Below are 12,261 nucleotides of genomic sequence, written 5' to 3'. Positions count from 1 at the left end.
CAGACAGTGGAGTTCGTTCACTATCCGTCCAGCTATATATGCTTGAGTTCATAATACGACACCAAACGTCAAAAAACGATTAGGAAATGACTAAAGAAGCCGAAGTTGACCTTCTTGACGATGATGATGAAAATGGGAAGTCCGAATATAGTAGTGAAGAAAGTGGGGTGGAACAGAATTAGGAAGAGGAAAAGTACGGATATAGGGCAGAAAGAATAGGAAATACTGACTGGTGTATCTCGGGAAAGCCGAGACCCAATGCGAAACTAGATCATATTATTAGTATTAACTTAAATTTAGCTCCATGGTCTATCATAGGGCCAAGGCATGTCATTTGTGTAGCCTCATGCACATTCTGTGAATCTGCACAGATTATGAATATTCGTTAAAATATGCAGCTCCCACAAATTCATTAGACATGCACACATTATGTACATAACCTAGCCATTTTATGAATCTTCACAATGTGCGCACGTCAGATGGATTCGTTGTTTATGCCTCCAATTATGAATTCATTACAGGTGCTGCACATTTTATGGATATTCATAATGTGTAAGTTCTCAAAATGTGCTATACATAGACTACCTAGGCATAGTCTATTGGCTATGGGGGGGGGGGGAGTCTCGTATGCCCGGCTTCATCCCCAAGTTACTCTTCAGAATCATGAGAGATAACCAAAATTTTTTGATAGACGTCTGCTACTTCGGCAATAACTAAGAAAACGACGCTCTTTTATGTAGACATAACTTGCATGAACATATGTAGCTGAAATTGGCATGCAGTCTTGCATACTGGATCCCAATTTTTTTTCTGTCGTTTTTCCCTACAACTTCAATCATTCATATCCCCCCCTTTCATGTGTACGAGGGAAAGAGTACTTAAAACACACTGTGACTATTTATTAACTTATTCTAAAGATGTACCAATGTACTGATAAACATCTGCAAGTTTGCAACAGGCATACTCTCTTTCTCAGCCATGAGAAAATCCATCTTAAATTCATCCCTCTGTCCCACATATTGCCGTAAGCACAATCACCACTTCATAATCTTCATCCACCCACATGTATATTGTGCTTATGTAATTTCTCATTCATCTAAGACATTTCGTGCTTTCCCCTCAATGTTCTTCCCATATTTAATTCTAAAATCCCGCCGCGGGTATTTTCTTGAATAAAGTCGCCCACTGTGAAGTAAAATAACATAACCCGTAATGATGGATCACCCGACGGCTGCCAAAAAAATACAGTGTGGAAAAGATTAGGTATGTTGCAATTATAATTATGTTTTGAATATACGCGGGAAAGTTTTACAGAAATTGCGTCAATCTATTCTAAATATGGTAACCCATTTTGCAATTTCGTTCCGTACCGGTTACCGGACCGGTTTCCGTAAAACCCGGAATGGAATGCTTATTATTTGCACTGAAACGCTACATATCTTTGTTCTTGGGTAGTAGTATTTTATAGAAACGAAATGAATTTCAAATGCCCCATCTCTGTGACTAGTACTTGGATTTAAATAGCAAGACCCGTGAAAAAATCCACGTAGTGCTTCATTTACTAGTTAAAATAGAAATCAACTTGCATGAGAACGTAATACCTACATGTACAATATTTTAATTAAATTATATTTAGTACAATAATGAATATTCAGTACATTAATAACCGATCATGACTTCTTTGTTAACCTAACTTTCATAGATGAATGCGAAGCTTGAAATACACTGTTTGAACAAAATATAATTTTCTCTACATTTCATACATTTTGTCGCTTTTAGATTCTGTCTCGTATTTTTTCTATTGTATATATTTTACAACTTATTAAATGATTAATAGAAATATACATTTTGTAAAAATAAAGTGGAATAAAATGTATTATTCCATTCCGCATATCAGCTCCCAAAACAGCTGGATGGAGTGGAGTGGATGAGAGTTTCTGCAGACAACGGGACGAAAACAAAACACCTATATATTAATTAAGGATGGGGTCCGTCTTTTCAAATTATATAAATGACCCACAAACTTGTCCAAATTATACCGAAGCTCCTTCCTTTGATCCGGTAGCAGGTTTTCCAGATGGACGAAAAGAAAGAGGTAAGAAATTGTGCACCGATCACTGCCTATTTCATCATTTCCCTATGTAATTCGATTGTAGAGGTTTTAAGTAATAATTTTTAATTTAGTACATATCTTTATATGTTGAAAAAATTATTATATAAACTTAATGAAATTTACACTTGTGATGTGTAACATTGAGGTCATTGGTACATTTTAACATAATTGATTGCTTTTGAGTTTTGGAATGTGCAATTTAGAACATATTTATTCCAAAAATATTGTCACACTTGTGCAAAGTTGCAACATTCCATTGAAATAAGTCAGGGTTCTATTCCAGTATCACACAAACACTAATTATTTTTCTATTTTTGTATTTGAAAGATCTATTTTTACTATAGAGTGGTTTAAGGTTATGTTAGGAGCTATTTGGCATCGTAAATTTCATGTGAAATATCCATGCTTTTGTAATTCTGGAATTTTACCCCAGTCAGTTACTTGTAAAATGTACATACATACATATACCAAGGCTTTTTCCCCCTTTCAAGGGAGGTAGCCAAAAAGGGAAAGGCATAAAAACACTCCCACCCATTTCATCCCTAAATACACTCCACACCCCTCCCACCCTCCCTCTCATCTGAGCACCTCCTGGATGACGGGTCATCCCTGCACCTTGCCCACCGCCCTGGGTCAGAAGCAGTGTCGCAAGACACAGCACATCCACAGCAAGGCCGCTTCATTTAATCGGCGACCCCCCCCTCTCCGTCCCCCCTTGCATATAAGGAGAGGACGGGGAGAAATCCCTTCGGGCTGCGTCAAAATTTGCTCACACATACTACCCCCCCCACCCCCCCGCCCATTCCTCCTCATGCAATCACAACATCATCCATATACAACCATTCTCCACTCACCTCTGTCTTCCGTCCTCTCCCTTCCTTCCTCAACAGACATTCCCCTCTTCCCCAAAGCCCCCTTCACCCCATCCATCCACCTCATCCTAGGACGTCCCCTCATGTTCACTCCCTCCACATCTGCCTTCCATACCTCTTTTACTAGTCTTTCTTCACTCATTCTTTCCATGTGTCCAAACCATCCTAATATTCTTTCATCAACCCTATCTCCCAGCTCCTTTTTCACCCCTGTTCTCCTCCTCACCTCCTCATTTCTCACTCTATCCAGCCTAGTAACCCCCACCATACTTCTCAGACACCTCATCTCAAACACATTCAAACTCCTTCTCTCTTCTTCTCTTATGTTCCACGTTTCTGCCCCATACAGTGCTGTTGGTACAATCACTCCTTCACTGTATATGTAAAATGTATGTTAATCAATTGGTTAAAAGGCCTTTTGGCCAGTCTTACTCTTTAGGTATTGTCGTCTCCTAATAAGTATAACTAATTTGATATTGGACAACTGTTTTTCCATGTTCTTGAACTGTCTAGGGATACTTTTAGAGTATAGTGGTCATAGCCTGCAATATAATTTGCTCCTCCACCTCTCCCATGGTAAAGAGTGCAAAAATAAGTTATCAGTACTGCCCTGCATATTTAATTAGGAGTTCCGCATAGCCTGTTAAGAATCAATATTTTATATTAATTTTTATTTATTTACTTTTTACCCACCCTCTTGGGATTGCATGGAAATGAATTCATTTTTGTGGCGTTACTAATTTATTTTGGTATTTGAAATATTGGAGGGGTGGAAGAGTAAATTGTGCTGCCATAAAGTATAACAAATTTCTATAACATGACTCTTCTTTTGTCCATCGTCACTGTATATGTGGTTGACCAGGGGGAATAGACACATACTATGTACATTATTTTACACAGCCAAGGAAATTTTACATCACAAAAACCATGTATTTATGGATGATCTTTACTTAATAAAAGTTGGTGCAGTTGATGAAGTGAGTTCATCTAGAATAGAAAAAGATTGAGGCATGTGGTGGGCCTCTACTGAAAGAATACTATTATTCTAATCAAGTGTTGATTAAAGGACCTGTCAGGTAATCTTAGGTATTGTCATCTAATCTGCAATTGGACAGCTGCTTTTCTGTGTATTCTATCTAGGGCAGGGGTTCTCAAACTTTTTAATTCATCGACCTCCCTGTACCATAAGCTAAGGAGCCCAACACTCGTGTTGAGCGAGGTCTGATAGTATTTTTGCATTGGTGTATAATATTGTAATTGTGCAAATTTTTTTTTTTTTTTTTTTTAGTGATGGTTGCCACCCAGGAGGAGATGGAGTCGGCCAAATTGCCGTTAAAGGACCGGGACTATTGTGCACATTTAGCCATCAAGTATCAGGCATGCAAACACAATGTATGGCCCTTTGTCTACCAATGTGCTCATGAGAAACATGACTACCTGAATTGTGAATATGATGAGTAAGTTGCTATTGTTTGTTGTATTTAAAAAATTTCAACATTGCATCATATTTGTTTTTTTGGGTTTGCATATTGTGAATATAATGTATATATGTTAATATTGTTAAGGAGATTGATTGGTTTCATTATGAATTGTCAGCATTTTCTTCTAAGTAGGCGAGTTTCATAATATTTTTATTTAATAAAAACTGAAATATGTTTTCAGATTTTGTCTATTAGGCATGTTTTTTGTGATATGGTTAAGTTTTATAGTAACTACGTCTTTAGTTAACATATCAGGATGATGTTACTAATGTACTGACTATTAAAACTTAGTAATATTGGATTTTCGGCTATATTTGGCATGTGGAACATCTCTTCTAAGTGTCCAACAGTACTCAGGTAGAATAGAGGGGATCCACATTCCTTGGTACTGAGTTTCCCCATTTAAAATGTCCTGGTGAAACCTCTCACCATGTTCATCAGTGTCTGCACCAAGATTTGTGCATACATACATACTTAGATATACACATACATACATGCATACATACAAGGGGACATGAAAAGAAACTCAAAAAGGACAGTTATAGGAGATCTGAAAAAGAGCAGCTTTCCACACAATGTGGTGGGTGTTTGGAACAAATTGGATGAAACAATAGTGTGTGCAAACACCATGCATGAATTAAGTACAAACTAGATGTTGCAGGATACAAAGATGTGACACCACGAGCATAGCTCCCCCTCCTGTAGAATACAACTAGGTAAATACATATACCAAGGGCTTTTTCTCCCCTTACCAGAGAGGTAACCAAAGTCAAAAGGCATAATTCCATTCACACCCATTTCATCCCTACCCATTCACCACCCCTCCTTCCCTCCCTCTCATCTTGGTTTCTTATGGATGACAGGTCATCCCTGCATCTTGCCCATTGCCCTGGGTCAAAAACAATGCAGCAAGACACAACACATCCACAGCAAGGTCACTTCATTTATTTGGCGATCCCCTCTACATCCCCTCATGCAGAAGCATGATTTGTTGGGGGAGGTGGGCTCCAAGTGAAAGTCTAAGAAGTGGATTTTTAGGCTCTTATTGCACCTCAGGATTTTGTATGAAATCAATAGGTCTTTGACAATGTCACGGTAATTTTCTGACTTATTTCCCAAAATGTTCTCTCTCTCTCTCTCTCTCTCTCTCTCTCTCTCTCTCTCTCTCTCTCTCTCTCTCTCTCTCTCTCTCTCTCTCTCTCTCTCTCTCTCTCTCTCTCTCTCTCTCTCTCTCTCTCCCTCTCTCTGTCTCTCCTCTCTCTCTCTCTCTCTCTCTCTCTGTCTCTCTCTCTCTCTCTCTCTCTCTCTCTCTCTGTCTCTCCTCTCTGTCTCCCCTCTCTGTCTCCCCTCTCTGTCTCCCCTCTCTGTCTCTCCTCTCTCTCTCTCTCTCTCTCTCTCTCTCTCTCTCTCTCTCTCTCTCTCTCTCTCTCTCTCTCTCTCTCTCTCTCTCTCTCTCTCTCTCTCTCTCTCTCTCTCTCTGTCTCTCCTCTCTCTGTCTCTCCTCTCTCTCTCTGTCTCTCCTCTCTCTCTCTCTCTCTCTGTCTCTCCTCTCTCTCTCTGTCTCTCTCTCTCTCTCTCTCTCTGTCTCTCCTCTCTCTCTCTCTCTCTCTGTCTCTCTCTCTCTCTCTCTGTCTCTCTCTCTCTCTCTCTCTGTCTCTCTCTCTCTCTCTCTCTCTCTCTCTCTCTCTCTCTCTCTCTCTCTCTCTCTGTCTCTCCTCTCTCTCTCTCTCTCTCTCTCTCTCTCTCTCTCTCTCTCTCTCTGTCTCTCCTCACTCTGTCTCTGTCTCTGTCTCTCCTCTCTCTCTCTGTCTCTGTCTCTCCTCTCTCTCTCTGTCTCTGTCTCTCCTCTCTCTCTCTCTGTCTCTGTCTCTCCTCTCTCTGTCTCTCCTCTCTCTGTCTCTGTCTCTCCTCTCTCTCTCTCTCTCTCTCTCTCTCTCTCTGTCTCTCTCTCTCTCTGTCTCTCTCTCTCTCTGTCTCTCTCTCTCTATGTCTCTCTCTCTCTCTCTCTCTCTCTCTCTGTCTCTCTCTCTCTCTCTGTCTCTCTCTCTGTCTCTCTCTCTCTCTCTCTCTCTCTCTCTCTCTCTCTCTCTCTCTCTCTCTCTCTCTCCCCCCCAACTGTCCCACTTACAGAGGAAGCAACAAAACATTTGTAGCCTATTTGTATTCCAAGTAAAAGTGCCACAGCCTTTAGGTGACCACAGATATTCCATTGAAATTCCTCATACATGATTTTTGGCAACAGAAGTTTCATACTCTGATATGTTTCCTTCATGTTAGTTGCATGGGCCCAAGGAACAGAAGGAAAACAATTCCCTTGATTGAATAGGATTGTTTTCAAGTTTACATTGGAAGAGTATAAACAAGTACCCATTTGTGTGTGTTCATGACAGTTCCTTCATGATGCGCTGGACATCCTTGGGGAATAGCAGACTATCCTCAAGTGAGAATTTCTCAAACACAATGGTGATCACAATAAAAACAAACTTTGGTTTGTTTCTGTAGTGTACTGGAGCATAAAAACTATGGGTGATACAGATTTTTTTTATTTTTTTTTTATGCTTTTAGATTTTATAATGCAAAAATGATGTTTGAAAAAAAGTGTCCTTTTTCTTGGGACAAATTATTTGTTGCCTTGAGTTTTACTGACGCCCATAGATCTTTGTGGGAAGTAACATTGGACTGTTGCATATTGTATCAGTGTCAGCCTGATTTTGTCACCATCTTGTAGTCTTGCTGCATTGCTTCTGACCTGAGCAAGGAACTAAGATAGTAGGTAAACAAATGGGTGATGGATGGATGGGGCTGGGTGCATACCTTGTCTGGCTACCTCCTTTGTAAGATGCAAGAAGCCTTTTAGTGTATACATAGCTTGTAGTAGGAGGCATGCGGTCCCTGGTTGTCAGTTCTCACATGAAAAGGAAATGTAGTCAAAATTGGTAGAGAGAAAGAGACATTGGGCCTGTTCAGATAACAAAGTGTCATAACTCTATATGGAGGTGGGGATGTTGATGGGTTTTGAAGAAAGGCAGCTTGGAAATGATTCTTTGATGTCCAAGTAGCAGAACTACCTCCTACATATAAATATATTGTACTCTTATTTCATTGAAATCTGGGAAAACTATTGGACAGGTGTATAGACTTGTAGTAAGATTGTTCTGTCCTAGACTCATGAATACACAGCCTAGGGTTTGAATGCTGTTGGAGGATCATTAATTCATATGCCCCAGTCCAGACTGTATGCTTGTTTGTGTTGTATTGTTTTGTGTCATCAGCTAATAGTAGTAGGAGGAGGGTAGCAGTTGCTGGATGTCAGCTGTCCTTTTATGAAAAGGTGGAGGAAATGCAGTTTTTAGAAATAGTGGGCCAAGTCTTAGTACTGAGGACGCCCCTCAGGAGTTGCACCTTCAGTTGGGATGAAGGAGTTGACAAGTTTTGAAAATATGGAACAGGGAGATGATTCTTGCTTTCATCCATCTTGCAGGATCACCACTAGCATACTCATTGTTGGTTCCACATGAGTTGTTTGTCTACATCAAACCAGTGAGGACTGGCATCTCTATCATACATGAGGTATCAACAGTATGATAAGGATGTCAGTCCACTTTAGTTTTACCTCAGTAGGTACATACATATACCAAAAGCTTTCTTCCCCCTTACATGCCAGGTAGCAAAAAAACAAAGGCATAGAAACCACTCCCAACCATTCCATCCCTATCATACTCCACTCCCCTTCACCCTCTTCCCTCCCTCTTATATTGGCACCTCCTGGATGACGGGTCATCTCTGCATCTTGTCCACTGCCCTGGGTGAGAAGCAGTGTCACAAGACACAGCACATCCACAGCAAGACCACTTCATTAATTCAGCGACCCCCCCTCTCAGAATAAGATAGATGATAGGGATCCAAAGATCTGCTGATTTTTCACTCTTGTTGATTTGAGATTTTTCCCTTTTGTTGAAGTGTTTTGAAACCTTTCCTGGAACACATGAGCCAGCAACCAACATAAAAGTAAAAATGAAGACATGGGATTGTAAGAAAATAGAAGAAAACCGTAGATTGTTTTGGTTATGTGAAGAGAAAGGATGAGTAGATACTTTTGGAATTGAAGGATTCATGAGTCATTTCTGCCGAGAGGGAGAGTAAGGGGGGGTAATAATAGTAATACGGTAATAATTGTTGCCATAAGCTCCTACTGTGGATATGTTTTGTTTTGGTGCATTGCTTCTGACCCAAGCAGGGGACACAAATGATCCTTCATCCATAAGAAGTTAAGATAAAAGGGAAACGATAGATGGGTGGGAATGGGCACATGCTTTGCCAGGCTATCTCCCTTTTAAGAAGGAAGAAGCCTTTTGGTGTATAGATATACAAATAGCATTAAGTTTCACTGACTGGAAACTCATAACTTCACAGCAGATGGAAATGCCCCTCACAGAGGGGAAGAAATGTTGTGCTGTTGTCTGCATTTTATCAGTGTCACCTACATATAGTGAGAGGAGTGAAACAGTGACTGATTGTCGGTTCTTGTGTAAAAGATGGTGGAAAAACATTTTATAGCAAAAGGTTTTTGTTGAAGCAAGGGGTAAACCAAGGAACTCATGATCAGGATGTTGAAAAAGCAAATCTGTGCATGAATTGGAAGAGCATGAATGAATCATTTTCTTAATTTTACTAGGGGCGACCCTTCATCCACAAGGATATAAGATAATAGGGAAACAAAGAGGTGACAGATAGGACTGTGACGGGTGGGGGTTTGTATATGCCTTGGCTGGCTACCTCCCTAAAAAAAAGGAAGTAGCCTGTTGGTATATACAGTAGATAGTAACGTAGAAATTAAGATTATGAATTGCTCCATGAGAGTGGTATACTGAGAATGAAGTAACAACATTGCTAGGGGAGAACCAAGGTGAACTTTTCACATAGTTTAAGCAGGAGTGATAGGGGTGAGGGATGCCACTTAGGCCTGGCCACATTACACTGAGCATATAGGTTTTATTTATTTATTTATTTTTTTATTATTATTATTTTTTTCCACAGCATTGTGAGAGAGAAACTTCCTATTCTTTGATAAAATGGAGATTCTTATTGTGACCCTTTCACATACATATACCAAAGGCTTTTTTCCTCTTACATGGGAGGTAGCCAAAAGACAAGGGCATAGAAACCACTCCCACCCATTCCATCCCCTACAAACTCCTCTACCCTCATCCCTCTCTCTTATCTTGGTATCTCCTAGATGATGGGTCAACCCTGTCACAGTACAAGGAATGTATCTTTGTAGAATGAACTCATCAATCAAAACAGATGTATAAATAGTTAATAGCAGTGGAAGGCTTAAACAAATTTTCTCTTTGCAGTTATGTATTGCGGATGAAGGAGTACGAGAGAGAGCGACGTATGTTAGAGCGTGCAAAGAGGAAAGCCAGAAAAGCTGCCAGAGAAGCAGCAGAAGAGGAAGAGTGAGTTACTGAGTCGGTAGGAGCTTTTTTTTGGGGGGTGGTCATTATAACAGTTCAACTTTTCTGTACTTTTTCCAGGAAAGTTTATATTTTGTTTTCCGGTGTCTTTATGGGAGAAATGAGGTTATTGTCCTGTAGTAAAGCTAATCATCCAGTATTGGATTACTCTAATTTTATTATCAGTTATCTGCAGAGAAAGTATGTTATTGACTGGTAGAGGTAATTTAATTTAATAAAGCAATATTATGAGAAAAAAATTATGACTAGCATATCCGAAGTTCCTCAAAGTTCAGTAAGATTGTTTAACACTAGAACAAAATGTTTAAAATGTGTCATGGTTGGGAGTTTGGGTGGCTTTTTTTTCTCTGATAGATGAGGCAGAATTATGTCATCAGTGGCTCGCATCCCATGCACATTTTGGTGATGGTGATTTGCCATTTTGAGTTAGGCAGTGCATCACAAGTAGTTATTACCCAAACAGGCAATACTGCTCATATCCAGAGTTATGTTGAATGTACATATTTTGATGTAACTTTGAATAAATGTAAATAGTTTTGAATTTAGAGTTTGAACTGTTACATACCTAAAGTCATCAAGGATTGTTTCCTGTTTTTTGTTACAATAAATGCTACACAGATTAGTTGTTCAGTCTCTCTGAGAGAAAACTCCAAACCCAACAGTGGACCCTAGATTGGCCAATAGATCACTCGGAAGAAATTTTGTACTGCTATCTATACTGTATTAATGTTGAATGATAGTATAACATGTCTTCAATGTGACATGTACATCTTGATCATATGGTGTGTTTATTGATCATTTCTGTGTTGACACTGCTTTAATACCAGATGGTGACCTGATTTGAGGCAGGTCAGTGCTCTTCATGCTTACCTTGGGAAAGTTTTCCTTTCAGCATTTTTGTCAAGTAATACACATTCATGTTTTCAGGGAGTTGCCATGTATTGTTTAGTTTGTACATACATATATCAAGGGCTTTTTACCCCATACAAGGGAGGGAACCAAAGTCAAAAGGCATAAGTCCACTCCCACCCATTTCATCCCCACATACTCCAATCACATTTGCCACCCATCCCTTCCTCTTGTCCTGGCTCCTCCAGTATGACTGGTCATCCCTGCATCTCGCCTATTGCCCGGGGTCAGAAGCAATGCAGCAATACACAACACATCCACAGTAAGGCTGGTTCCTTTAATTGCCCCCTCCCCTCTCTCTTTCTCTCTCTCTCTCTCTCTCTCTCTCTCTCTCTCTCTCTCTCTCTCTCTCTCTCTCTCTCTCTCTCTCTCTCTCTCTCTCTCTCTCTTCTCTCTCTCTCTCTCTCTCACCCACTTATGTAGTAACATTGAGGATGGGGATTGGGCTACATCAAAATATTCACACATAACCACTCCCCATTCCCCCAACCACTCCTTTGTTTAGTTTGTGAACTGTGAAAATTATTTGCAACAACCTCCTACTTTCTCATCTACCCCATCAAACAATGATTGTTACATAGAATTTTAGTGGTAAAGCACCAATATCTTTATCATAATTTGACCCCTTATAGGAAATGGTTCTACATACAAGGGAGGTAGCCAAAAAGGAAAAGGCATAAAATCATTCCCACCCATTCCATCCCTGAATACACTCCACACCCCTCCACCCTCCCTCTTATCTTAGCACCTACTATCCAAAATTTACAGGTTAATTTAAAACTTCTTGTATATGACGCATCAGTACTCCCACTGATAAAGAAACCTACACCCTACACAGTCCCACCCATGACTAGCCATATCAACACACACATACCAAAGGTCCATCTCCCTCATAAAGGGGAGATGGTTAAGTCTATGAATATATCCATCCCTCATCCATCAAAAACCATTCATCACCCCTCCTGTTTTAACACCTTGTGGATGAAGGATCATCCCAGTCCCCGTCCACACGGGTTGAGTCAGAGGCAGTGCAGTGAGACAGCAGGAAGCAAAAGCTGGAGCTGATTTACCTCCAGAAGAATAGAAGTGCTGGTGAACTGCTGGCCATAACTGTCAGTAATTTTTGTATATACGTATATGTGTGTATGTGTCTGATTCACCATGGTCTTGGATCATGTGTTGGACTCATGATTGATAGCTATTTCCCCCCCCTCCCCCTGAAGAGCTCAAAGCTCATATATGACTGATCTATGGGTAATGCTATGACCTTATTCACGCACACACACCCAACTTCCCGCCTACGACAGTTGGAGTGACAACCTGCAGCGCAACAACACTGAAATTATTTCAGCCCTGGGCGGGATTCAAACCTGGACCGCTGTAGTGGGGACCGGGAACTCTATCATCGT

At 40.3% G+C, this 12,261-nt stretch overlaps 1 protein-coding gene across 1 annotated transcript; it reads left to right on the top strand.

The window, feature by feature from the left end:
- The first annotated feature begins 1,875 nt into the window (after positions 1-1,875).
- ND-B18 (NADH dehydrogenase (ubiquinone) B18 subunit) lies at positions 1,876-10,484 on the top strand. The gene is made up of 3 exons (XM_076206566.1): positions 1,876-2,095; positions 4,274-4,442; positions 9,824-10,484. Exons 1-3 carry the CDS (start codon positions 1,984-1,986, stop codon positions 9,927-9,929), a joined length of 387 nt encoding a protein of 128 aa, XP_076062681.1. The 5' UTR covers positions 1,876-1,983; the 3' UTR covers positions 9,930-10,484.
- Positions 10,485-12,261: the final 1,777 nt, after the last annotated feature.

Source organism: Oratosquilla oratoria, chromosome 23, assembly GCF_046742065.1.
Source record: "Oratosquilla oratoria isolate Oo_2021 chromosome 23, ASM4674206v1, whole genome shotgun sequence".
NCBI classification, from domain to species: domain Eukaryota; kingdom Metazoa; phylum Arthropoda; class Malacostraca; order Stomatopoda; family Squillidae; genus Oratosquilla; species Oratosquilla oratoria.
This window is presented reverse-complemented; position numbering and strand designations above follow the sequence as displayed.

What these genes read in the sequence shown, in the direction of transcription:
- ND-B18 (XM_076206566.1), top strand. Translation starts at nt 1,984, where the DNA reads ATGGGGTCCGTCTTTTCAAATTATATAAATGACCCACAAACTTGTCCA. An exon ending in AGATGGACGAAAAGAAAGAG is followed by an intron (nt 2,096 to 4,273) that starts GTAAGAAATTGT and finishes TTTTTTTTTTAG; the next exon opens with TGATGGTTGCCACCCAGGAG. An exon ending in CTGAATTGTGAATATGATGA is followed by an intron (nt 4,443 to 9,823) that starts GTAAGTTGCTAT and finishes TTCTCTTTGCAG; the next exon opens with TTATGTATTGCGGATGAAGG.